A 25,926-nucleotide genomic window follows, 5' to 3' on the forward strand; every position below is an offset into this window, starting at 1 on the left:
AGCGCTATATAAAACTTTAAAAAAATAACCCTGTGGAAGGAAAACATTCTGTTATGGCACAGCTTTCACATAAAACCTCAGAACTGGTGTTTCATCAGTCTGAAAATATTTCCCTCTTAAGGAGCAAATATCCCCATGTTCAATGTAAATGTGTACAGTACAATAAATCAGAACATCAAACGTGCTTTACAAAAGCGTAAGCATTGAGGCAATACCTTAGAACAGGTGTCTCCAACCAGTGAATCGCAAACTACCAGTAGATCGTTGACACTTTAAGAATAGCTCACAGCCTTCAGTGCATTTTTTTTTTTAAAGCACAGGTTCACATTTTCATTTAAAAGTTAAGGGAAGGCTGTGTTTATTTTACATTACCATCTTCAGGCTGGAGACAGCAATGCCTGATAATGAGCAGTGCTGGAGTAAGATTTATGACCCAAGGCACAGAGGTGAAGAACTGGGTTTTATAACTCTTAAATAAGTACTTGTCATCCAAATATTGGAATGGGAGAACAAAATGATGTGTCTGAATGTTTATAACATTAAAATGAAAAGTCACTTAAATGATATGGGGCACATGGATCAAAGCTTTTTGTGATCGCAAACGGTGGGATTTGCAAAAATCGGCAAAAAATGGGCTTTTGCGATGCATGAAACTGGCACGCGCAATTTCGGTAACCGCAATTTTTTGCTATTTCCCTAATTGCGATTGCATTTAAGGAATCGCAATTTGCGGTTCCTTAAATGCAATGCAAAAAGCACTGTGAAATAGCGATTTCGCAATTTCGGGGCCGCAAATTACAGAGCAATTGAACTGGTCAGTAATTAGCAAAAACTATAAAAAATGCACTAAGTGCATTCCTCAAAAGTTCCATGTTTCATGTTTCATGTTGCACACACACACATGCCCTTAAGGTTTGCGTGTGCGCAACAAGGGTGCACATCACAATTTCAGGGGAGCAACAGGGTGTCCTTTTGACACCCATGCGCCCTTGAAATTGTATGCGCAATTTCCCATTCTTTCCTATGGGCCTACAGGTGACTGGTAATTTATGAATCGCAATTAAGGAATTATTAGGAATCGCTATTTTTATAGTGATTCCTACATGCATAGGCATTTGCGAGTCCTTAATTGCGATTCCTTAAAAATCTCAATTAAGGACTCGTGCATGATGCATATGCCCCTATATTAACTCTTCATTTTAATTTTCTACCATTTCAAAGACCTGCATTTGCAAACAGCAGGCCTTTTTCTCCCAGTAGACACTTTGCCATATTTATAACTGAAAAATACAGTCCTCTTTTTCAAATGGGAGAAATTTAAAGCGAAGAAAAATATTTCTATAAAACATTAAGTCTTCGTGGTTTTCTCCACAGTCAATTAGGCCAATTACGTCAATGTTTCATGAAGCATTTTACCGCACTTTAAATTCCTCAAATTTTTAAAAAATGGCTGCATTTTTCTGTTATAAATATGAAGGTACCCTACCTACAGGCCACTGGGAGCAGGATGCCTGGTGTTTGTAATGTGAAACCCTGGAAATGGGATTACATTTAAATGATGAGCTTTATGGAATCCTTATAAACATAAAGTTAACTTTTTCAGTTTAATTTTCTCTCATTTCAAAGTGTCTCCTTTACACACAGCAGGCATCTAGATCCTAGTGGCTGGTAGACACGGTGCCATATTTATAACTGAAAAATACAGCCATTATTTTAAGTGGGAGAAATGTAAATAACATTTTTGCAGAACGTTTTCTACACTTTTAAATTTCTCCCGTTTAAGAAAATGGTTCTATGGTTTGTACCATACATGAAACGGTGCCACACATGACAAAAGGTATTCCAGTGACACAAGTACATACAACATAGGCTCTCAGTCACTCATAAATATTCATCCCATTCATATGCACACATCTAATAAAAAGACCACACTGTCACTGGTACACATGGCAGTCCTGTCATAGTGCCCCTAGTCAAAGTATGTTGTTCATACCAAAGTCTTTGACTCTATAGGCTTAAATTCAATGAAACTGGACATGGGATGCCTGGTAACACTGCACGAGTGGCTTGGCCTTTAGTAGCTCATAATGATTTTCAATGATCAGAAGTAGCTCTCACTACAGAAAAGGTTGGAGACCACGGCCTTAGAAGTTCAATGCCTTGGACTCTGATGTGAGCTCAGATATGAGGGGAGCTCTTAGCTGAGTGGTGTACCTATAGAACATTTTCTATGTCTTCAAAGCACGAGGAGAAAACTCCCAGCAATTTAGGAACATTATGATTTTGTTCTCCAAAAGCAAATCCATAGTTGGGAGTTTGCCTTTGTAAAATAAACAAAAAAAGTGGGGAACTATGAATTGCGACCAGAATGCAACTGATTTATTTTATTTATTTATTTTGAAAGTTTTATATAGCGCGGACAAGATCTTTGCAGATATCAGAGCGCTTCACACAGAAGGGGTACATGAGGGAACATAGTCAAAACAATTAAGTCAGAGGAGCATACAGTACAAATAAATGAGGGCACAGCCAAACATGTAAATCAGTAAATCAATAATACAAATATTGCAAATGTGCAACGGGGTCATACAAATAATACAGATCGGTGCCTATTCTTAAGGAGACCTACTTAACAGTTCAGGTGTATTTTGTCATGAGGATAGCTTTTACTTCTTTCTTAAAGAGTGTAGTGGACGAGATGAGCCTAGTTTCGGGGGGGATTGAGTTCCAGATTCTGGGTGCCATTCCTGAGAAGGAGCGTTTATATGTTTTTTCCTTCCGGAATCTACGAGGTTTCAGCAGAAGATTGTTTGTGCCTCTAGTCTTTCTAGCGCCGCCAGAGATTGTCAACTTCTAAGTGAGGTAGCCAGGAGAGTTCAGGTGTATCGCCTTGTGTGTCATGCAGGCGATTTTCAGATGTATTCTGGCTTCAAAAGGCAGCCAGTTCAGGGATTTCAAGTCAGGGGTAATATGAGAGTGCTTTTTTGACCCAGTTATGAGCCTCGCTGCAGTGTTTAGAGAAGCTCTTAGAGGTGCGGTAGTAGTTAGCGGGAGTCCGCAGAGGGCGACGCTCCCATATTCTATTCGAGGGATGACTAGTGCTTGTACTGCAGTTTGGAAGTCATTGGCTGGGAGGAATGCTTTAAGTTTCCTCAGGGTATTGATTTGGAAATTCGCTCCCTTAGTAGCCTTGTTGATGTGTTGTTGCATGTTGAGATTGGTGTTGAGGGTTATGCCTAGAGATTTTGCTGAATCCACGATGGTGGGTTGGACATTGAGTGCAGTTAGGTGTTTGAGCCAACTTTGAGTGGTGGAGATCTTCGCTGGAGGTGATATCAGAAGGAACTCTGTTTTCAGAGCATTGAGTTTGAGATGATTATCGGCCAGCCAGGATTGGGTGCTTCTGATCGTTGAGTTCAGGAGCAGAATGTCTTTGGGGGATTGTAATTCGAGATATAGTTGGGTGTCATCGGCGTACATGTGAAAGTGTAAGTTGGATGCTTGTAGCAAGGTGGTGAGAGGTTCTATCACTAGGTTGAACAGAGTTGGGGATAGTGAGGACCCTTGGGGGACGCCCAGCGTTACAGGTATTGGCGAGGACATCAGATTGTTGCTCTTGAACTTCTGCGACCTGTTGTGAAGAAAGGAAGTGAACCACTTGAGAACAGTTCCAGATAATCCCATTCTAGTGATTAATAGTTCGAGTAAGTTCTCATGTTTAACGGTGTTGAATGCTGAAGAGAGATCAAGAAGGATGAGGAGGCAGGTGTCGTTTTGGTCTAGCATTTGAAGTGCGTCGTCAATTATGTGAGTCATAGCAGTTTCTGTACTGTGTCCTGCTCGGAAACCTGATTGGTGAGGATTGAGGAGATCAAATTGTTCAATGTGTTTAGTCAATTGTAGTTGTACGCATTTTTCCAGCAGTTTGGCGAGAGTGGGGATATTAGTGATGGGACGGTAATTGTTCAGATCAGAGGGGTCGGCTGTAGGTTTCTTTAGTAAGGGTGTGACTTATCCAACTTTGAGGGAGTCGGGTATGGTTCCTTGTTGAAGTGAGCCGTTGATAATTCTAGTCCAGAGTGGGAGAAGCAAAGGGGCAAAGTCTTTTACAGCGTTAGCAGGAAGGGGATCTGTGAGGTGATTGGATGGTTTCAAGGTGCTGAGCAGTTTGCCAATTTCCTCTTCAGAGTATGTGCCAAAGGATGACCATGTAGCATTGTTTTTTGGTTCAATGGGTGCTATGCAGTGAGGTTTGGAGTAGAGCCTTGCGTCCGCGAGGAGATCGCTCTTTATGTTGTCAGTTTTTTGGATAAAGAAAGCGGAGAAGTCTTCACAGGAGGGAGCTTCGCGCACAGTGCTGAGTGGTTGGGGTTGTTCCTTGGATTGTGTTTTGATTAGCTCAAACAGTTTTCTCGGACGGTTTTTAGCTTGGTCGAGCTGGAGGCTGAAGAAGTCTAGTTTTGAGCGTTTTATTTTCCTGAAATAGGCGTTTCTCTTTTTCTTCAGAGTTTTTAGGTGCAGTGCAGAGGGAGCTGATCTCCAGGTGCGTTCTGCCATTCGCATGTCACGTCTGTCCTCATTGAGACTTCCGTCATACCATGGGTTGGACATTTTAGTTGAGACTCTTTTTAATTGCATAGGTGCCGCCTCATTTATTATTGTGGACATAGCATTGAGGTAGTGGTCAGTCAGTGATTGAACGTCCTTAACGCTGGGCGGTGGTAGTAGGAGATTGCAGCTGTTAGGAGGCAGAGAGCTTGGGTTGAGTTTTTTCAGGTCTCTTTTCCAGACTTTGGGCTTGGAGGATTGAGCCGGGTTGGATTTAACTTTTACATTGATGAAGAATGTGACAATATGGTGATCTGACCAGTCACAAGGTTGGATAGACTCTAGTTGGATAGAGTCCTCTTTGGAGATGATAAGGTCGAGGGTAGAGCCTTTCTCGTGGGTCGGGCTATTGCATATTTGGGTGAGGTCAAGGGCATTGAGGAAACTTTTAAGACTATTTACCACCGCGTCATTGTGATCGTTCCAGTGGAGGTTGAAGTCGTCAAGGTATATTTGGGTGAGCTGCCGTCCGGAGTTGGTTGAGATCATATCCATGATTTGTTGAGAAAAGGTGAGGTTGTCTCTGGGTGGGTGGTAAATGCAGTGTAGAGAGCATATCGGTTTGTCCCCACTGATAATGTCGAGGCAGATGTATTCAAAGGATGTTGGGGATGTTATAGAGGTGGACTTGCCTTTCAGAACGGAGAGGTTGTTCCTGTGGATGCATGCGATTCCACCACCTATTTTACTGATGTAACCAGTCGGCCTGCTGACCTCTAAATAGGGCCCACAGTGTTTTGAACCAGCATAAAGCAATGTGCTCTTTAAAAATTATATATAAATAATTAACATATACATACACATATAGACAAAGAAAAAAGACATACATAGACAACGGGGAGATAAACATTACAGAGTGAAAAGTAATCACTGCATGAATCATTTGAAAGGCATTATTGCTGAAAACCTTGTTATGACCAGATTTCCTGAAAGGCAGCAAAAGAGAATCAACCTTTTTGGTTTGGCTTGAAAATGGCTTGGAATAATAAGTTGCATAAGAGAGATGGCTTCTGTTGTGGGCAGGAGGCATGACCCTCAATGGTTGCAGAGATGTTTGCGAAGGCTAGGGACCAGGATAAAAGGGCAATTAAAGCCACAGGTTTACAAAAGTTCTTGCCGATCACTGAATAAAAGGTTGCCCTTCTAGTAGAGTAATGACGCGCAATGTCAGATAACACTTCTTTAATTGGATTTATGGTCTCTTTAAGCTACAGGTCACAAACTAAATCCTCCGAGTTTAAGGAAATAGGTGCAAATTAGTTAATAATAACAACTCAAATTGTAATTAAGTGTGCAATATATGACTAGCCAATGTTGAAATTATCATACACAAAATGAGTGAAATCTAAGCCTAACAAACTGCAATCACTTCATACAAACAACAAAGAAATAATTGGGCTCACAAACCATCTCAGATCCCTTATGGAAGTTATAAGCCATAGTCACTAAGGTTTTCCGGTTGCACCCCCAAATCCGATACACCTCAAAATAATGCTTCCCAATGCTCGCTCAGAAAACAGTAAGAACACAAAATTATATTAGAGCAGATTTCACATTCGGCTACCATCATCTCAACTAGTTCCCAACCCAACTATCCAGGCTCTAAAAGTAAAGCATTGGTCCAACGGGCATGCAAAAAAAAGTGTACCTGTCCTATGTGGCACCACATTCTCATATGCTTTCAATGGAGGATAGCTATTGGTCATCACAAGAACCCCTCACATGTCTGATATGTTGAAACACTTTAGGAAGTGCTAAGCAATTGTGAGTTGTTGGTTTCATTTGTGTTTAATTTTCTTTGAGAGCAACAAGTTGCCACCTGCATGGCTATCCGCACTATGTTAATTATGTGTGAGTATGTAGAAAGTGTGTCTGATGTGTTACATGTGTTATTGGAATATAGTGCTGAAGAATAGTATTAGAAGCGCGCTTCTTCTGTTCCTAATGTTAAGAAGCATCTCGATGGTTCTGTGGTTTAAACATCCTGCAAAGTGATCTCTCTCTCTCTCTCTCAAACATTCAGGTGACCTGCTGGACTCGCTCCGTTGCGGTCGCTCCCACACGCTCCCTGCCTCAGCCCCTTCTCTGCCTGCACCCCTCCTCCAGCTAAATTGATTGCCTGCCTCGGCGACATCGCCTGCAATCTCAGAGCGCTGCAACGCGGACATAGCGCCTGGTATCGTTATCTGCCTTCGCATTTTAGCCAAGTTGCCTGTATTAGTATTTAAATTAATTGTGCTGCACTGCTGTGTAATTTCATCGATTTGAAAAGCATTTTTGTCTTTGTGCCCCAGTTTCGCTTCCTGCCATTTGGTTGTTTGTTGTCTCGTGGCCCTTGTCTCCTCCCCGCCTCCCAGCTGACTCGCCCACGGCCTGCCCCCCTCCACTCTACATTTAAGACAGATGGACCTACGTGCAGCGTCCACGCGCAGCGGTCGCGCCGAAGGTGCGCCAAAGGTAAGCCCGTCTACGCCCGTCCGCGCCTGGACCGCGCCCTGCGCCAGTCCCCCTGGTCCCCGTAACACCCACCCCTCGCGCATTACGTACGATGCCACCACCCTCTCGGCACTCAACACCGGCAGCCTCAAAACTGCTACCAAGCCGCTCCTGGACACACCCATGGTCCCTTCGCCTGCCACTCCTGCAAGTTTGACTGCACCAAGACCCACACCAACCCCACTAACGCCAAAAATAGCCCCGACACTAACCACCTGAAGTGCATCCTACTCAACACCCGCTCGGTTCACAGCCACGCCATTGCTCTCTGGAACTTACTTGACACTACATTGCCGGACGTCGCCTTTCTCACAGAAACCTGGATGAACGCCTCATCAGCGCCTGACATCGCAACAGCCATCCCTGACGGATACAAGATTATACGTAAGGACCGCAGCAACCAAACAGGAGGAGGCATCGCCATCGTCCATAAGAACACCATCCGCATCACGACCTGCTCCGACGACGCCCTCGCAAACGCCGAACACCTTCATTTCCAGATCCACACTGACCCCAAGACAACTCTCAGAGGCACCCTCATCTACAGGCCACCAGGTCCCCGCACACAATTCTGCGAAGATATCACTGACTTCATCAGCCCACACGCCCTCCCCTCCGAGAACTACATCCTACTAGGAGATCTTAACTTCCACTTGGAAAAGACCAACGACAGCGACACCACCACCCTTTTGGACAACCTCGCCAATCTCGGACTCAAACAACTTGTTGACACCCCTACGCACTGTGCCGGACACACACTCGACCCAATCTTCACCTCCAGCAAATACATCTCCTTCTCTCACACCTCAACGCTACACTGGACAGACCACAGCTGCGTCCACTTCAACTACAAGAAAACCACAACCCACATCAACCTAAAACCAATCCCCCGCAGAAAATGGAACAAAATTACCACGGACCAGCTCTTCACATCGCTTCTCCATAACACCCCCTCAAAATCATCGGACCCAAACATCTCAGCCACCTACCTCACACAATGGATCACTCACAGTGCTGACGAACTAGCACCCTTGAAAAAACACCAAATCAAACAAGGAAGCAAGAAAGCCCCTTGGTTCAACAAAGAACTCAAGCTGTGATGTATTCCTATGGTGATGCACCGTTACATCGCAACTTTTACAACGGGAGTCTTTTACAACGGAACTATTACAACGCAGGATCCATTACATCGGATGCCATTACAACGCATGGCATTACATAGCAGATGCTATTACAACGCATGACATTACATCGTAAGTATAGGTAAGTATTTAATTTTTTTAATTTTATTAATATTAATTATAATTAAATATATTTATTTATGTTTTTTAATATTATTAATTTATTATTTATTATATTAATTAAAGTAATTTTTAAAATAAGTACAGGTGTAAAGGGGTGTTTTTAGGTTTCAGGGTAGGGTTTGGGTTTTGGGGTACAGGGGTGTTTTTAGGTTTCAGGGTAGGGTTTGGGTTTTGGGGTACAGGGGTGTTTTTAGGTGTTTTTAGGTTTCAGGGTAGGGTTTGGGTTTTGGGGTACAGGGGTGTTTTTAGGTTTCAGGGTAGGGTTTGGGTTTTGGGGTACAGGGGTGTTTTTAGGTTTCAGGGTAGGGTTTGGGTTTTGGGGTACAGGGGTGTTTTTAGGTTTCAGGGCAGGGTTTGGGTTTTGGGGTACAGGGGTGTTTTTAGGTTTCAGGGCAGGGTTTGGGTTTTGGGGTACAGGGGTGTTTTTAGGTTTCAGGGTAGGGTTTGGGTTTTGGGGTACAGGGGTGTTTTTAGGTTTCAGGGTAGGGTTTGGGTTTTGGGGTACAGGGGTGTTTTTAGGTTTCAGGGTAGGGTTTGGGTTTTGGGGTACAGGGGTGTTTTTAGGTTAAATTAAATTAATTATATTATATTAATTACATTTCTTAATTAAAATAATTAAATTAAATAAATTATTTTAATTAATTTAATTTAATTACAATTAAAAAAATATTTAAATTAAATTAATTTCATTATATTAATTAAATAAAATTAATTACAATTTTTATTAAAATTAATTTAAATAAATAGATTTACATTTATTAAATAAAATTAATTACTATTTTAAAATTTATTTTAATTCAATTAATTAAATTAAATTAATTAAATTAACTTAATTACATTTTTTATACTTACCTATACTTACGATGTAATGCCATGCGTTGTAATAGCATCTGCTATGTAATGCCATGCGTTGTAATGGCATCCGATGTAATGGATCCTGCGTTGTAAAAATTCCGATGTAACGGAATGCGTTGTAAAAAAACGCGATGTAGTGACACCAATCCATTCCTATGGGTACTATATCGATCCCCCTATTCCTGACCCTGGTTTGGTTAATAATTAACTAGCAGCCATCTTACGGCGCAAAAACCCGTTATCTGATTAAGCCACACCACGGCACAGAAGCGCGTTATCTGATTAAGTCATAACGCATGCCATCTAATTAGGCAAGCGATATTCCTCCAGCCCCCTGATAGGCATACGGAGTTCTCAAAACAAATCAAACCTACAGCGTCCTGGGAAAATCCCCGCAGCCATTGTTTTGATTTCATCGAGAACTTCAGTAAAGAATGTGCGAATGAACCCGTTCGTATGACATCCTTATTGACGTATTTATGTCCATCCTTACGTCAATCTCGGCACCTTTCAGGTATAAATATTACCGACATTGCCTTAAGCAAACACAAGTGGTGGTGACGAGATTGGAGCAGCGAGACTTGCCGAGGAGCCCAGCTGAGAGCGAAGCCCACAGACGCTGCCCCTCCTTCCTGACGCGCTGAGAGAGAGACGCTGCTTTTCTCCTGCCGAGAAATCCAGCTCCGGCGCTTCCAAGCAGCCCTCGCAGGCAGCTGGAATATCAAGACCTGGGATAAGAGATACCAGCCCTCCAACCTTCTAGATCCCAGGTACAGAACTGAATAACCCCTTGCAGAGAATTCTTGAATCAGTCCCTTGGCAAAACAAACTTAACTTAAACTGCTACTTATCTACTCCCGCCCACATATTAGGCTTAGGTCAGATACACTGGGGTAGGCGTGGTTAGAAGCACCAGTTGAGTACGATTAGTCAATGTATATATGTATGTATCTATTTTATCCATTTTAAAGTATCATATGGCTCAGAAACCATATCAATGCTTTTACAGTATTATTTTATAATTCTGTCTTTACTGTATGCACTTTACTTAACTATAAGTATTGCAATAATAGCGATCCATTTCTCTTGTACGAGAAAAGAGACTGATCAATAAATAACATCTTTTATTGAACACGCCCGTCTCTTCCTTTTCTCTACAATCTGGTGAAACTAAGAATGCACTGAACTGACTGAGTAAAATAAGTTGTCTTTTGTTTTCACACGACTCTAGAGATACACTCTTGATTAGGGGAGAGCAAAGTTGTCATGTTCTATGGTTGTCAGAAACTAAATCCCTTCTTGTCTACCCAGGGAGGTTCAGACCCTCCTTGCCTATTCGAGAAAGTTTCTAGTGAACTCTGAGCTAGCTGGCAAACACAAAACTTTAAGTCTAATATCGTCGGTAGAAGACCTAGTTAACCTCTGCCCTAGGTCTATACTATTGAAGATATTATTCCAATGCGCAGAGCCTATTGGGATAATAGGAACTACACTACAAAGCAATCCAAGAAGTCCTGCCGCACACTCGAGAAATCCTGGAGAAAAACCCCAACCACTGAAAACCTAACCACGTTCAAGAACGCCATCCGCAAACACCACCAACTGATCCGCTCCACCAAAAAAGCAGCTTTCAAGGTCCGACTTGACAACAACTCCCATAACAGCAAAGAATTATTCAACATCGTCAAAGAATTCACCAACCCCACCGCCGGCACCAACGACATCACTCCCTCCCAAGTCCTCTGTGACTCTCTAGCCTCTTTCTTTCACAACAAAATCGCAGACATACACAACAGCTTCGAAAACAAGCCCAGAGATCAGCCCACCCCACTCACACCCGAAGATAAACTCCCCCCCAACATCCTTCGCGCCTGGACCCCAGTCACCACTGAAGACACCATCCGCTTGATGAACTCCATCCATTCTGGATCACCTACCGACCCATGTCCCCACCACATTTTCAACAAAACCGACTCCATCATCGCACCCCATCTCCGAGACGTCATCAACTGCTCCCTCAACTCCGCTACCTTCCCGGAAAGCTGGAAACATGCTGAACTCAGCGCCCTCCTGAAAAAACCCACAGCAGACCCCACTGACCTTAAGAACTACCGCCCCATCTCACTCCTTCCTTTCCCCGCCAAAGTCATGGAGAAAGCCGTCAACAATCAACTTGCCGCCTTCCTCGAATCCAACAAATCCCTCGACCCATCACAATCCGGTTTCCGAGCCAAACACAGCACGAAACCGCACTCATCGCAGCAACCGATGACATTCGAACACTACTGGACAACGGAGAAACAGCTGCCCTCATCCTACTTGACCTCTCCGCAGCCTTCGACACTGTCTGTCACAGCACCCTCATACAACGCCTCAGCAATGTTGGAATTCAAGGAAAAGCACTGGACTGGATCACCTCGTTCCTCGCCGGAAGAGTCCGCCTACCCCCTTCAGATCAGAAGCCACTGAAGTCATCTGCGGCGTACCTCAAGGTTCCTCACTCAGCCCCACCCTCTTCAACGTTTACATGAGCCCCCTCGCTTCCATCGCACGACAACACAACCTCAACATCATCTCCTACGCAGACGATACCCAACTGATCCTCTCCCTCACCAAAGACCCAAACTCCGCCAAAACCAACCTACACGAAGGAATGAAGGAAGTAGCCGAATGGATGAAGAACAGCCGCCTTAAACTGAACTCAGACAAAACTGAAGTCCTCATCCTAATATCGCCACCCTCCGCTTGGGATGACTCATGGTGGCCACCGGCCCTGGGAAACGCACCCACCCCCACAGACCACGCACGTAACCTGGGCTTCATCCTGGACTCCTCCCTCTCGATGACCAGACAAGTCAACGCCGTCTCTTCATCATGTTTCAACATCCTACGTATGCTTAAAAAAATCTTCCGTTGGATCCCCACCGAAACAAGAAAGACGGTCACTCACGCTCTGGTCACAAGCCGTCTGGACTATGGTAACACCCTGTATGCCGGAACAACAGCAAAGCTACAGAAAAAACTCCAACGCATCCAAAACGCGTCAGCTAGAGTCATTCTAGACGTCCCCCGCCAATCTCACATTTCTGGTCACCTCAAAGAACTCCACTGGCTCCCCGTCAACAAGAGAATTACGTTCCGTCTCCTCACCCACGCACACAAGGCACTCTACGACCTTGGACCCGAATGCCTTAACACGCGCCTGTCCTTTTACACCCCCACCCGCCAACTTCGATCGACCAATCAAGCCCTCGCCGTAATCCCACGTATACATAGATCCACCATGGGTGGAAGATCCTTTTCCTACTTAGCGGCCAAAACCTGGAACTCTCTCCCTGCCTACCTCCGCCTTACCCAGAACCACCTCTCATTCAGAAAACAATTAAAAACCTGGATATTCGATGAGTGAGCACCCTCCTTCCCCCAAGCGCCTTGAGACCCTCTGGGTGAGTAGTGCGCTATATAAATGCAGAACTTGAACTTGAACTTATTCCCTTTGGGCAAACTCTCTCTCATTTCTTGCCTCTCTCCTTCTACAAAATATCGATCTCCCCCCGCCCCCCCCCCCCCTCCTCAGTCTTCTGCTCTTGCCTTTTCTGTATCCGGCAGGCAGTTCTCTGCCTGTGATTTCAGAAATTAACTTGCAATGTCTTAACATTTCTAGAACGTTCAATAGAAAATGTCAGGCCATCTCAATGCTGAGAATTAATTTTCTTTATGTCACTGCAGAGATCTCTGTAGTGTTGTGATGTCCAACATTGGTCCACACAAGATCCATGCCAACTTTTCAGTCTAACCACTGAATACATTAAAGGCTTCAATTTATAATGAATGTAGGTATATGTATCTTACGACAGTCTGGAAATCTTGCAAGCATCAGGCACCTCCATAAATTCCATGCTCACCACTGGCATATCAATTTTTCAGCTGTTTACTGCACCTAAACATGTGATGGCCATTTTCCACAAACATGCATAAACTTGCTGGGCTTCTTCCAAATGCAGGCGAGGGAGTAAACTTCATTTCTGGGAACATGGTTTGTCCAATCTCAGCTCAAGAGTTTGTGAAGACATCATACTTTCCCTGAGGTAATCTAGAATTGCAAATCAATGGGATCATTTGGGATAACTGACTATGAAGGCTTCCTTTCAGCACAATAACCTTGTTAAACAAGTCCTATAATGTGATAGGGCAATATTTAGGTTGGAGTCTACATGCAGGAAAAATCCATCCTTTCCTAAACATTTTAGCAGGGTCACTTCAGCATTAGTCAAGGGCTCTGATTCACCACTCATACTATTACTGTTCTCCTTCGCACCATTGCGGGTATACAGGCATCATACATTAGGCACATTTGTTGAAATTAAACCAAACATCTGTGCTTGTAAAGATCATAAGCGTGGCCTAGTGGTAAATAGGCCCCCTGGTATAAAGAACAACACACTATTAAAAGCAAATACAGTAAACATGTCTGGTAGATATGGGACAGAGCCTCTGCAATGTGATGCTTTTATTATAGCCTTGAGAGCAATGGTTGTCTTTTTGTAAATTAACTTTGTTTTCTGAAACTGTGTAGGTCACTACTGTAAACGTATAGACACCCAGCTGCCTACAAGCTATTAAACACTATGAGCCTCATTATGAGGTCTCGGTCAAGGGACAGACCGATACCAAGTCGGCGCTCCCGACTGACTGATTAGGATGTGACCGAAAACTGATCAGTCGCATGCCTATACTTTACAATGGGAGCATGTATAGCGGCTGGAATACATGCTCCCATTATAAGGGAGGAGGTGCAGTACATCCCTGCACCCCGCGGCAGGCACCTCAAGGTGTTTGCAATGGGGTGCATGGATCAATGGGGGGGCATAGGTGCTCCTTCAGCCTCCAACCAGGGGCCGTGCACCCATGGGGGCCCTGCTGGGGGCCCCCAAAGTCGAGTTCCAACCGCCTTTCTGTATCAGAAAGGCCGGAACACAAAGGCTGTTGAAATCCAACATCGTAATCCCTCAAGCAGAAAGAGTCACCCTTGGGATTACTGCCTACAATCCCTTCCCTAAGCAAGTCGGAATGACTGATTGGATTCCTTTCCGACCGCCTCCATCGTAATGAGGCGGTTGGGAAGGAATCGAAGCAACATATTACGATGCGGTCGGAAAGGCTCCGGCTGTCCGACCGCATCGTAATCAGCCCCTAAACGACTTTTCTACAGGTGGTGGCACCCACATAAAACATATATTTCTGAAAGGCATATGTAAATGTGAAAAACACGTATCTGTAATTACTTTGGAGAAATCTAGTTTCTCAAATAAACCTTTTTAAAATAGGCAATAAAATGGAATCTTAATACAATTGGCTTCTAGCCGTACAGATAGGGATAGCTGCAATTGATCTGAACAGGTGCTGCAAATATTTTAAATGCCATGAATAACCCAAAGCAGGATAGGCCACCCATTTGCTAATTAGGTCAAGACCTGAGGCATTACATTCCAAGGGACCAACTGTTAAGATTTCTGCAAAATTAATGATTTCTAGAGTTCTACAATTTAGCCAAAACCCAATGTTGCACCTGCAAAATTAATACTTGAATACACAGATTATATCTTGGTACCAAAGTGTACACAAAGTGTATCTCTGTGGGGTCACCGGCTGACCTAATACAATCAGTGTACAGCCAAATTTCCAATGGTGTTTGGAAGGTCTCATGATTTATTTATTTTATTTATTTATTTATGGAATTTTTAATGCGCAACTAATACCCTAGGGTGTCTAGGCGCAATTAGATACTCTGGGATGCACAAAGTTCAGGGCGTGAACTTATTGGTTGAATAGCCATGTCTTCAAGGCCTTGCGAAAGGCAATGATTGTTGGTGCTGTTTTAATGTGCAAGGGGAGTGTGTTCCACAATCTGGGGGTTGCTACCAGGAAACGTCTGTCTCCCCATGTGGCCGTTCTTGTGCGGGGGACATGCAATAGACAGCTTGCCGCTGATCTTACATCCTTTCCAGGTATGTACACCTGAAAAGCTTCCTTTAGGAACTTCGGTCCAGTCTGATGGATGGCCTTATAGGCGATGCAGAGAGCCTTAAATTTGATTCTGCTCTCCACCCTTAGCCAGTGTAGATGGCGTATGGCTACTGAAGTGGAGTGTCGCCAGGGGATATTAAGTAGGATCCGTGCTGCCATATTTTGCACAGACTGTAGTTTATTCAGAATACATTTGTTTGTACCAAGGAAGAGGGCGTTTCCATAATCCAGCTTCGAAAACACTAAGGTGGTGATAAGTGTTTTCCCTGCCGAGGCAGGCAGGTATGGCATGAGTTTTTTTATTTTCTTCAGCACGAAGAATGCAGCAGAGACCACCTTATTTACATGGTAACCAAATGATAACTTGTTATCGAAGATAACTCCCAGATTCCTAACCTTAACAGCAGGAACCGGGGGAGAGCCCATCTGACTGGGCCACCATGTTGAGGAACATTCGGGGGAGATCTTACCGAAGGTCATAACTTCGGTTTTCTCTGCATTAAGTTTCAGGCAGTTACTGTGCATCCATGATTGTACATCCAGTAGCCCCTCCTGAAACTTAGTGTCAGGAACCTTAGTATCGCTACTATTAGCGTGCCTACATTAGCTGCCCGAAGACGTCCTTTGTGCAAGCCACATAGTGTAGGTATTTGGTTCCCCTGTTCACAGTTGAAGAATTCCTCCAAAGATGGCCGCCGCTGTGGCCGTCTTGTTTCCAGAAGAAGGTAGAGCAGCCAAGCGTACTTGGAACGTTCGCGCGTTGTTATCTGCGCACTTCAATAACGTTCCGTGTTGAGGAGAGTCGCAGTTTCTCGTTTCTCCGCGTCAAGAATTCGTGACGGGAGGAAACGGAATTGTCGAACTTGGTTCCAGAGTAGGTTAGTTAGCAACGGGTGTTTCCGAGTGAGCTCAGTCAGAGTATCACGTATCTCCAGAGTTCAGTGAGGAGAATTGGGAGTTCCTTGAGCAGTACCTTGAAAGACAGCAGTCAATACTGTCAGTGAGCGCCGTTACCGCCAGCCACAGAGGAAGCCTGCTGAGTAAAGTGAAGTACAGACTCCAAGGAGAATATTCGAGCGAGCAGAATTCTTCAGCACAGACAGTAAGGACAGTCTCATTCAAGCTAGTGCAGTGTTCTGTTCCCTTGACTTTGACTCTTCCTTTGCGCTTTTCCTTGCCTTTCCTTCCCCGCTTCTCCTTCCCTGTACCTTTTTGCGCGCTACATGAGGATACCTGAGTCAGGACAGCGTCACTGCGCTTGAACTGTAATTGCAACCAGACCCCAGTTACAAGGTTACCTGCAGGAGAGCAACAGGTAAAGATAGGAGGCTTATTCACCAATAAGAAGAGTCAGGTAGAGAAATTGGTTGGATATTAAATACTCTTTTCTCAATTTCAGTCACTGCTTCCTGTAGGGCATTCAATCAATAGAAGAGAAGCATTTCCTTGTGAAGTTATGGTAGGACCAGCTTTAATTATTTCATAGAGTAATTGGAGTAGAGAGATTAGTGTTCTTATGTTCCCCTGTTCTGTGCATTAGGCTACCTGAAGAAAGTAAGCAGAAGAATCCATTTCAGCTTGCAACTACACAGAGGGAGCCAGCCATTCACAAGGATTTTTCTCTTCTCTGTCCACTTCCCCTTTTCCCCCCGACTAGTGACTCTGCTCTTGAAGCGGGTGCACTGGTGGGTGGGCATTTGGGACTAGCATCCATACTGCTCCTGCGAAGACCCTGGAAGCTTCTGACAGATTGAAGTGCCCACGTTAAATTCTTCGCCTGGGTAGTATGGCTGAGGGAATGGATTTAAAGTCCTTAGGTCCGATTTTAGAAGGAATTCAAAGGGAGATAGTTGCAGTTAGGGATGAAAATAAAAATCTTCAACAAGAGTTGGTGGCTTCTCGTCTAGAGGCAAGAGCGCTAGCCCAGAAGGTAGATAATTTAGCTATGGGAAACCCAGTCAAGGATTCCACAATCCCCAGTACTAGTCTCCCAATCACAGACCCAAAGGCAGTGACGCAGGTTATTCACTCTGTTTCCCCGTTAATTCCCTTAGTGGCCCCAGAAAGATTTTCAGGAGACCCTCAGAAGGCACAGATTTTTTTGACACAGTGTTCCCTCCATTTTATGTGCCGTCCTACCCTTTTCCCAGATGCACAATCTAGAGTGGCCTTTATTCTCTCTTACCTAAGTGGAGATGCAGCTAATTGGGCTATGCCCTTGGTCAGTAGGGATGATCCTCTACTCTGTGATTTTGCTAAATTCAAGAGTGAATTCCTTAGGATTTTTGACAGGAGAAGGATTTCCCAGGCTACCGACAATGAGCTATTAGAATTGCGCCAAGGTTCAAAAGATTTAATTACTTACCTTACTCAGTTCAACAAACTCATCTTAGAGACCAACTGGCCAGAGGAGAAGAGGACCGCTCTGTTTTATCGCGGATTGAGGGATGAAATCAAAGATGTTTTAGCACAAGTTCCAAATCGCCCTACTGAGTTGACAGCATTGGTGGATCTGGTGTTGGAGTTGGATTTTAGAAATTCGGAACGTAAAGGAGAAAAGAAAAAAGATTGGAGAATACATTTTCCTCGCTTTGACAGGATGAGAAGTGAAAAGGGTACGGGAGGCAATAATGATGTGGAACCCATGCAAATTGGAGCGGTGAGGGGCCCATTAAGTAAGGAAGAGAAGGAACAAAGACGTCTCAAGAAGTTATGTCTATATTGTGGGGACTCTGGTCATTTTGTGAAGGAATGTCCCAAACGTCCGAAAACTCCGTTTAAGGGAAACGATTCGAGCCATCAGTAGGCGGAGTCGCTCTGGTGGTGAAGGATGAGAAAACGGCTCCTGAACCTCATTTAATCTTGAATACTTTACAAACTCGAACTCCCCATGTGATTTTGCATATGACCATCAAGTTTCGAGAGTATCAAATTGCTGGAGTTGCCATTATGCTGGATTCCGGAGCTACCGGCAATTTTTGTGACATAAAATATGCTCATCGACTGGGCATACGAGCCATTCGTAAGGAAAAGAAAGCGCTGGTTCGTGCTGTGGACGGTACTAATCTGTCATCGGGACCTATCACTAGTCATACCGAGCAATTGGAATTGCTTCAAGTTGACGGTCACAGAGAGGTGTTGCAATTTAATTTGATTGATGCGCCACAGTTCCAGTTATTTCTGGGACTGCCTTGGTTAGCCACCCACAACCCTACAATTGACTGGGAAAATCGGACAGTGAAGATGCAATCCAGTTACTGTCGAGAACATTGCTATCATCTTGAAGGAAGTACATCCGAACCTTCTGTTGCGTCTTTGTTATCCTTCGGAGGACAATCAATTGGTGTCATTCATTCGGGAGAGATTCCTAAAGAATATAAAGACTTTGCGACCGTTTTCAGTGAACAAGAGGCAGAGGTGTTGCCACCCCATCGAGCTTATGATTGTACAATAGATCTGGAGCCGGGTGCAGTCCTTCCGTGCAGTCGAATTTATGCATTGACAGAGGCGGAGAATGAGCATTTAAAAGAGTATCTGGACCGTTATTTGGCTAACGGGTTCATTCGACCTTCGCAATCACCTGTCTCTTCGCCACTCTTTTTTATTCCTAAGAAGCAGGAAGGAAGTTTAAGAACTTGTATCGATTACCGTGCATTGAATCAAGCAACCATCAAGAACCGGTACCCACTACCCTTGATTTCAGTTTTATTAGATCAGATTAAGGAAGCTCAAGTCTTTACCAAGCTCGATTTGCGTGGTGCTTACCATCTTATCCGTATGAAAGAAGGGCACGAATGGAAGACCGCCTTCCGCACAAAGTTTGGACTCTTCGAATATTGTGTGATGCCATTCGGTCTATGTAATGCACCGGCAGTGTTTCAACACTTTATAAATGATGTGATGGGAGACCTGCTTGACAAGATTGCAATCATCTATCTGGATGACATCTTAATTTATTCCAAGGATGTGCAAGATCATTCCAGGCATGTAAGGGAAGTGTTGGAGAGATTACAGACCCATTGCTTGTTTGTAAAATTGGAAAAGTGCGTCTTCCATGCAACTACTGTTGAATTCTTGGGGTTTGTTCTTTCCCCTAATGGTGTCACCATGGATCCGGAAAAAGTGCAAGCAGTAAGGACCTGGCCATCTCCACAGAATATCAAAGAAATTCAGAGATTCCTGGGATTTGCCAACTTTTACCGACGTTTTATCCAAGGGTTTTCGCAATTGATTACACCAATTACACGTCTACTGAAAAAGGGAGTTAAGTTCGAATGGTCTACAGGGGCGGAACAAGCCTTTTGCGTCCTCAAGGAGCAATTTGTGACAGCGCCCATTTTGTTGCATGCTGACCCTGAGGAACCTTTCTTTGTGGAGGCGGATGCTTCCGATCAAGCCATCGGGGGGGTTCTTTCGCAGAGGCATGGCAAGACTGGTCAACTTCATCCGGTGGCCTATCATTCCAGGAAACTGAATGCAGCGGAATTGAACTACACCATTGCCGAAAAGGAACTTTTGGCTGTAAAGGATGCATTTGAAGTTTGGAGGCATTACCTATTGGGTGCGAAACACACAGTCACTGTTTTCACAGATCACAAGAATCTTCAGTTTCTAAAGTCGGCCAAGACTCTTACTCCTCATCAGTTACGATGGTCGCTTTATTTTGCAGATTTTAATTTTGTAATCACATATCGTCCTGGCACCAAGAATGGCAAAGCTGATGCTTTATCCCGCCTGTACACAGAAGATTCTGAACATACAGTGGATCCGCAACCTATAATTCCGGAGGAAAAGATTATCTGTACCATCTCTCTAGATAATTTTCAAGAAGAAGTTCGGAAGAGTTTTTCAAAGGAAGACATCCAGCAGTGGGTACTTCAAGGTAAAGAGAGACATACTCATCAGCAATTACCTTACTACAAGGAAGCCCTGTACCTTCCTAACTCAACCCTCCAGCAGAAGGCCTTAAAGAGTTGTCATGATCATCCCTTGGCCGGACATAAAGGAATCACTAAAACCTTGGATCTGGTGCAACGTTATTTTTGGTGGCCTGGGTTGTCTGCTCATGTCAAACAATATGTACAATCTTGTGAGTTATGTGCTAAAAGTAAACCTACCAGACAAGCCCCTCAGGGATTGTTACAGCCACTTCCTACCCCAACTCATCCATGGCATACTATTTCTATGGATTTAATCGTAGATCTGCCCCTGAGTAAAGGTTTTGACACTATCCTGGTAGTGGTGGATACATTCACCAAAATGAGTCATTTTATTCCTTTGGCAGGCACACCAACAGCTTCTGAGTTAGCACGAGTGTTTGGGGAAAACATAGTGAGAATTCATGGAGTGCCCAAGGTGGTGGTATCCGATAGAGGCCCTCAGTTTATTTCTCAGTTTTGGCAGGCTTACCTAAAAGGGTTGGGAGCTGAGAGTAGACTTTCAACTAGCTATCACCCAGAATCAGATGGCCAAACGGAGAGGATTAATCAGGAATTAGAACAGTACCTCCGTTTATTTCTAATTGATCAGGGTGGAGAATGGGTAGATAGATTATGGATGGCAGAGTTTGCTTGTAATAATGCTAAGAGTGTTTCCACAGGTTACTCTCCATTTTACTTGAACTTCGGTCGTCATCCTAACCTTTTCGTTACTCAGGAAGAGTTGAAAGTGCCTGCAGTACAAAATTTGATGACTGAGTTAGCCTCTCTTCATAAGGTCGCAGAGCAAAACTTACTTAAAGCAAAGGGAGTGTATAAAGCGAGTGCTGACAGACACCGACGTCCTGCTCCATCCTATCAGGTGGGAGAACAGGTGTGGTTATCCACTAAGAATCTACATTTAAAAGGCAATAGAAAGTTTCAACCAAGATTTGTGGGTTCATATTCCATTGAGAAGGTGTTGGGGCCAGTCACGGTGAAGTTAAAATTACCAGCTAACATAGGTATCCACCCAGTCTTTCACGTGTCTTTAATAAAGAAGGCGAAACCACACATGAGATTGACTAGACCTCCAGATCCCCTAGAAATCCAAGGTCACACTGAATATGAGGTCAAGGAGATTCTGGATTCTAAGTTAAAGAAAGGGAAACTATTCTATTTAGTTGACTGGAAGGGATATGGACCTGAGGAGAGATCTTGGGAACCAGTGTCTAATATTCATTTCCCGCAGCTGATAAAACGATTTCATGTACAGAAACCACTCAAACCAGGACCGATAAATCGGTCTTTGAGAGGGGGTACTGTCAGGAACCTTAGTATCGCTACTATTAGCGTGCCTACATTAGCTGCCCGAAGACGTCCTTTGTGCAAGCCACATAGTGTAGGTATTTGGTTCCCCTGTTCACAGTTAAAGAATTCCTCCAAAGATGGCCGCCGCTGTGGCCGTCTTGTTTCCAGAAGAAGGTAGAGCAGCCTAGCGTACTTGGAACGTTCGCGCGTTGTTATCTGCGCACTTCAATAACGTTCCGTGTTGAGGAGAGTCGCAGTTTCTCGTTTCTCCGCGTCAAGAATTCGTGACGGGAGGAAACGGAATTGTCGAACTTGGTTCCAGAGTAGGTTAGTTAGCAACGGGTGTTTCCGAGTGAGCTCAGTCAGAGTATCACGTATCTCCAGAGTTCAGTGAGGAGAATTGTGAGTTCCTTGAGCAGTACCTTGAAAGACAGCAGTCAATACTGTCAGTGAGCGTCGTTACCGCCAGCCACAGAAGAAGCCTGCTGAGTAAAGTGAAGTACAGACTCCAAGGAGAATATTCGAGCGAGCAGAATTCTTCAGCACAGACAGTAAGGACAGTCTCATTCAAGCTAGTGCAGTGTTCTGTTCCCTTGACTTTGACTCTTCCTTTGCGCTTTTCCTTGCCTTTCCTTCCCCGCTTCTCCTTCCCTGTACCTTTTTGCGCGCTACATGAGGATACCTGAGTCAGGACAGCATCACTGCGCTTGAACTGTAATTGCAACCAGACCCCAGTTACAAGGTTACCTGCAGGAGAGCAACAGGTAAAGGTAGGAGGCTTATTCACCAATAAGAAGAGTCAGGTAGAGAAATTGGTTGGATATTAAATACTCTTTTCTCAATTTCAGTCACTGCTTCCTGTAGGGCATTCAATCAATAGAAGAGAAGCATTTCCTTGTGAAGTTATGGTAGGACCAGCTTTAATTATTTCATAGAGTAATTGGAGTAGAGAGATTAGTGTTCTTATGTTTCCCTGTTCTGTGCATTAGGCTACCTGAAGAAAGTAAGCAGAAGAATCCATTTCAGCTTGCAACTACACAGAGGGAGCCAGCCATTCACAAGGATTTTTCTCTTCTCTGTCCACTTCCCCGTTTCCCCCCCGACTAGTGACTCTGCTCTTGAAGCGGGTGCACTGGTGGGTGGGCATTTGGGACTAGCATCCATACTGCTCCTGCGAAGACCCTGGAAGCTTCTGACACTTAGCTGCTACCACTGGACCGTTCTTGTGTACTGCCAACACAAGTTGGGTGTCATCCGCGTAGGTAGTCAATCGCATCCCATGAGATTTAATGACCCTCGCTAAGTCCGCAACGTAGATATTAAAGAGCGTGGGACTTAGCGAGGATCCTTGAGGGACCCCACAGAGCAGTTCAGAAGTGGGCGAATAGTAGTTGCCCAATTTGACTGCCTGTTTGCGATTGACTAGGAACGAGGCTATAAGATCTTTAGCCAGATGACTAATTCCAAGGGCTGCGACACGGTCGACCAAGATGCCGTGGTCGACCGTGTCAAAGGCAGCAGACAGGTCCAACAAGATAAGCACTGCCGCGCCTCCCGAATCCATGATCTCTCGAATTTCGTCCGAGGCTTTTACCAGTGCTGTCTCAGTTCCGTGTTCCTTCCGGAACCCGAACTGAGTATCATCTAAGAGCTTATGTTGTTCAATAAACTCGGAGAGCTGTTTGTTCATTATTGCCTCTACTATTTTGGCAGGGAAGGGGAGGCAGGCAATAGGCCTATAGTTGGAGGTGATGGTAGGGTCTAAGGAAGGCTTCTTAATCAAAGGTTTAACAATAGCCTTCTTCCAGGTCTGTGGATAGACACCAGTTTCGAAGATGGAATTGCATATGTTGGTCAGCGGCTGGGTAACAACATTGTATAGTTGGTTCATTATGGTCGGAGGGCATGGGTCCAATGGAGAGCCTGATTTAATCTTGCCAACAAGTAAGTTGACCTGATCTTCGGTAGCTGACTGAAACTGAGTAAGAGAGGGATACTTCAGTGCTGGTTGAATGGTTAAATCAGCGATTCTTCCTGCCAGCTCTTTGGAGAAAGTGGAATAAATATCCATTACCTTAGTGGTAAAAAATGTGGCTAGTGCGGTAAAGAATTCCTGCGAGTTCTCAATTATATATCCAGCTGGAGGATTGGACAGAGAGTTCACCACTTGAAATAGCATCCTAGCTGAATTCTGTGCGTGCTCAATTCGACCTGTGAAGAACAGATTCCTTTGTGTACTGATTGCTTTTTTATATATTGCTAGCGCCTTTTATATTCTTGTTTAGCCGAAGGACTATAGTGCTTTCTCCAGCGCCTTTCTAAATTTCTACAGAACTGACGCTGGAGCCGCAGCTCCTCTGTATACCACTGAGCAGAAGGAGTCGCTCTATTGGGGCGATAGATTTTTTCAGGTGCAACTTCGTTCGCTGCTTTTAATATCCATTCCTGAAATTTGGTGGACATGGTTTCAGTGTCGCCTCCGTTTTCCGGGGCTGATGACAACAGAAGATTTGAAAGATGTGGTATATCTACATTTTTCCACATCCGCACCCCCACTGATGCTCTGACGCTGGTCTGAGGGGGTTTGAGTGGTAACATCCGAATTCTGAAAGTAATGGCTTGGTGGTCAGACCATATTAGAGGTAAAATTGCTCCTAGCTCAATGCTTTGGTCATTAGAAAACAGGCCATCCAGCGTGTGTCCGGCTTCATGCGTGGGGCCCTTCACCAGCTGCTGCAGTCCTATTGCCTGCATATCAGTGATAAGCTGGGATGTATCTTTATTTTCCATATTTTCCAGAGGAAAATTAAAATCCCCAAGAATCGTATAAGTAGGGGATTCTATTACTGATTCCATAATTTCAGTAAGTGCAGCTAGGAATTTAGTGCGCGGCCCAGGTGGCCTGTACACCAGGGTTCCTTTGAAAGCCTGTTTATGTGTAAGATTAATAGTAAATGCGAAAGCTTCGCAACTGGTACTTTGAATAGGCTCAAATTTGGCTCGATAAATGTCCCTATAAATAATGGCTAAGCCTCCGCCTCGCCCCGAGGCTCTATCTTGTCTAGCTACGCTATAACCTTCAGGGGTAGCTTGCACAAAATCTGGCCCTGATGCTTCATCTCCCCATGATTCTGTGATGAACAAGATGTAGTTCTTCCCTGAAGACCGAGAAATGCCACCATATATGTTTCATTATTCTTAAAGCAGAGAATAGCTCATTGTGTCTTAGTACTATAACTTCAATTAGCAAATTTCAAAAGCACAATTGAATAAATGTATTCTGAAATATTAAATTCAATTATTGGAATGAAAAATATTTTACCTCTGGGTAGTAGTTGGGTGAGTTCCAGTGGCATTAGTTAATGCAAGCGGTGTGGTAGAAGAATGGCTCCAGTTGTCTGATGTTGGTGTAACACTGTTTCTAGCAAGACATCGGTTGTAAATGGTCTGAAAGATTAAAAACAAAAAAGACCCATTTAATAATATTAAAGATATTGTCATATGCTTTGTTCATATCCTCAGCCAAAGGCAAATAAGGAAAAAAGTAGCATTAGACAGTGGCTACAACAGTTCTCAATGCAACATGTATTGTCAAAAAGCTAAAACAACCTTTTTGCATCCATAAAGGTTTCACTGTTATTTTACTAGAGCAACTAAGCAGACTGGTTGTCTAAATTCAAGATGACAAGCACAAAATCATAAAGCGAACCATCGCAGAGAAAAGGCAAACATTGAGTGTTAGGCTCCCTCTCTAAACTTCACAAGATTCAGGCTTTTGCTTATTTAATGGGGAATGGATTAGATCATCACAGGTGTGCAACTGATCAATGTAGCATATATTTTGAAATATGGAAAGCTATTTAGTGACCATTCTGGTACGGCTAGGACATTTTAAAACAGCGTTGTAGAGTGGCTCCTAGCCGGCATCAGGATCAGAAACTGTGCTTCAACAATTTAAAAATATGATGCTATTTGATACATACAAATAGATTTTATGCCCGTATGTCACACAACCCAAAGTCACAAAGATAGTAAGCCACTTGAAAGAGCACCTACAATAATTGAGCTGAAGAGATTAGTGATACGCATTAAATCAATTGGTTTGTGTACTGGGTAACCAGGATTCCCTTACTACCATCACTGTCTTCTTCAGTTAACTGACGGGAACAGATTGCCAATAATAAAGAGCAGAATAACATTGGAATCAGTGAGAAAAATCCAACTGAAAACCAGTTAGGCTTAAAGGCTAAAATAAAACATTAAAAAAACATGAGCTGAAATAAAAGCAATCTGTGCAATACAGAATATCATCAACTGAGGAACCTTGAAGGCAGACTTGAAGCACTCATTTCAAAGCAAAGGCAGCGACACACTAAGCAATTTTATTGACATTACCCGCAAATTACCAT

General features: G+C 43.9%; 1 protein-coding gene across 2 annotated transcripts in view; it reads right to left on the reverse strand.

The window, feature by feature from the left end:
- LMBRD2 (LMBR1 domain containing 2) overlaps positions 1-25,926 on the reverse strand; it is a 636,504-nt gene that overhangs the window by 466,814 nt on the left and 143,764 nt on the right. For both annotated transcript variants that reach the window (XM_078674947.1, XM_078674948.1), the window contains exon 3: positions 24,840-24,964. In XM_078674947.1, the coding sequence (XP_078531073.1) occupies positions 24,840-24,964 (125 nt within the window). The remainder of the gene's footprint in view (positions 1-24,839; positions 24,965-25,926) is intronic.

The sequence above is a fragment of the Lissotriton helveticus genome, chromosome 2_1 (genome assembly GCF_964261635.1).
Source record: "Lissotriton helveticus chromosome 2_1, aLisHel1.1, whole genome shotgun sequence".
NCBI lineage: Eukaryota > Metazoa > Chordata > Amphibia > Caudata > Salamandridae > Lissotriton > Lissotriton helveticus.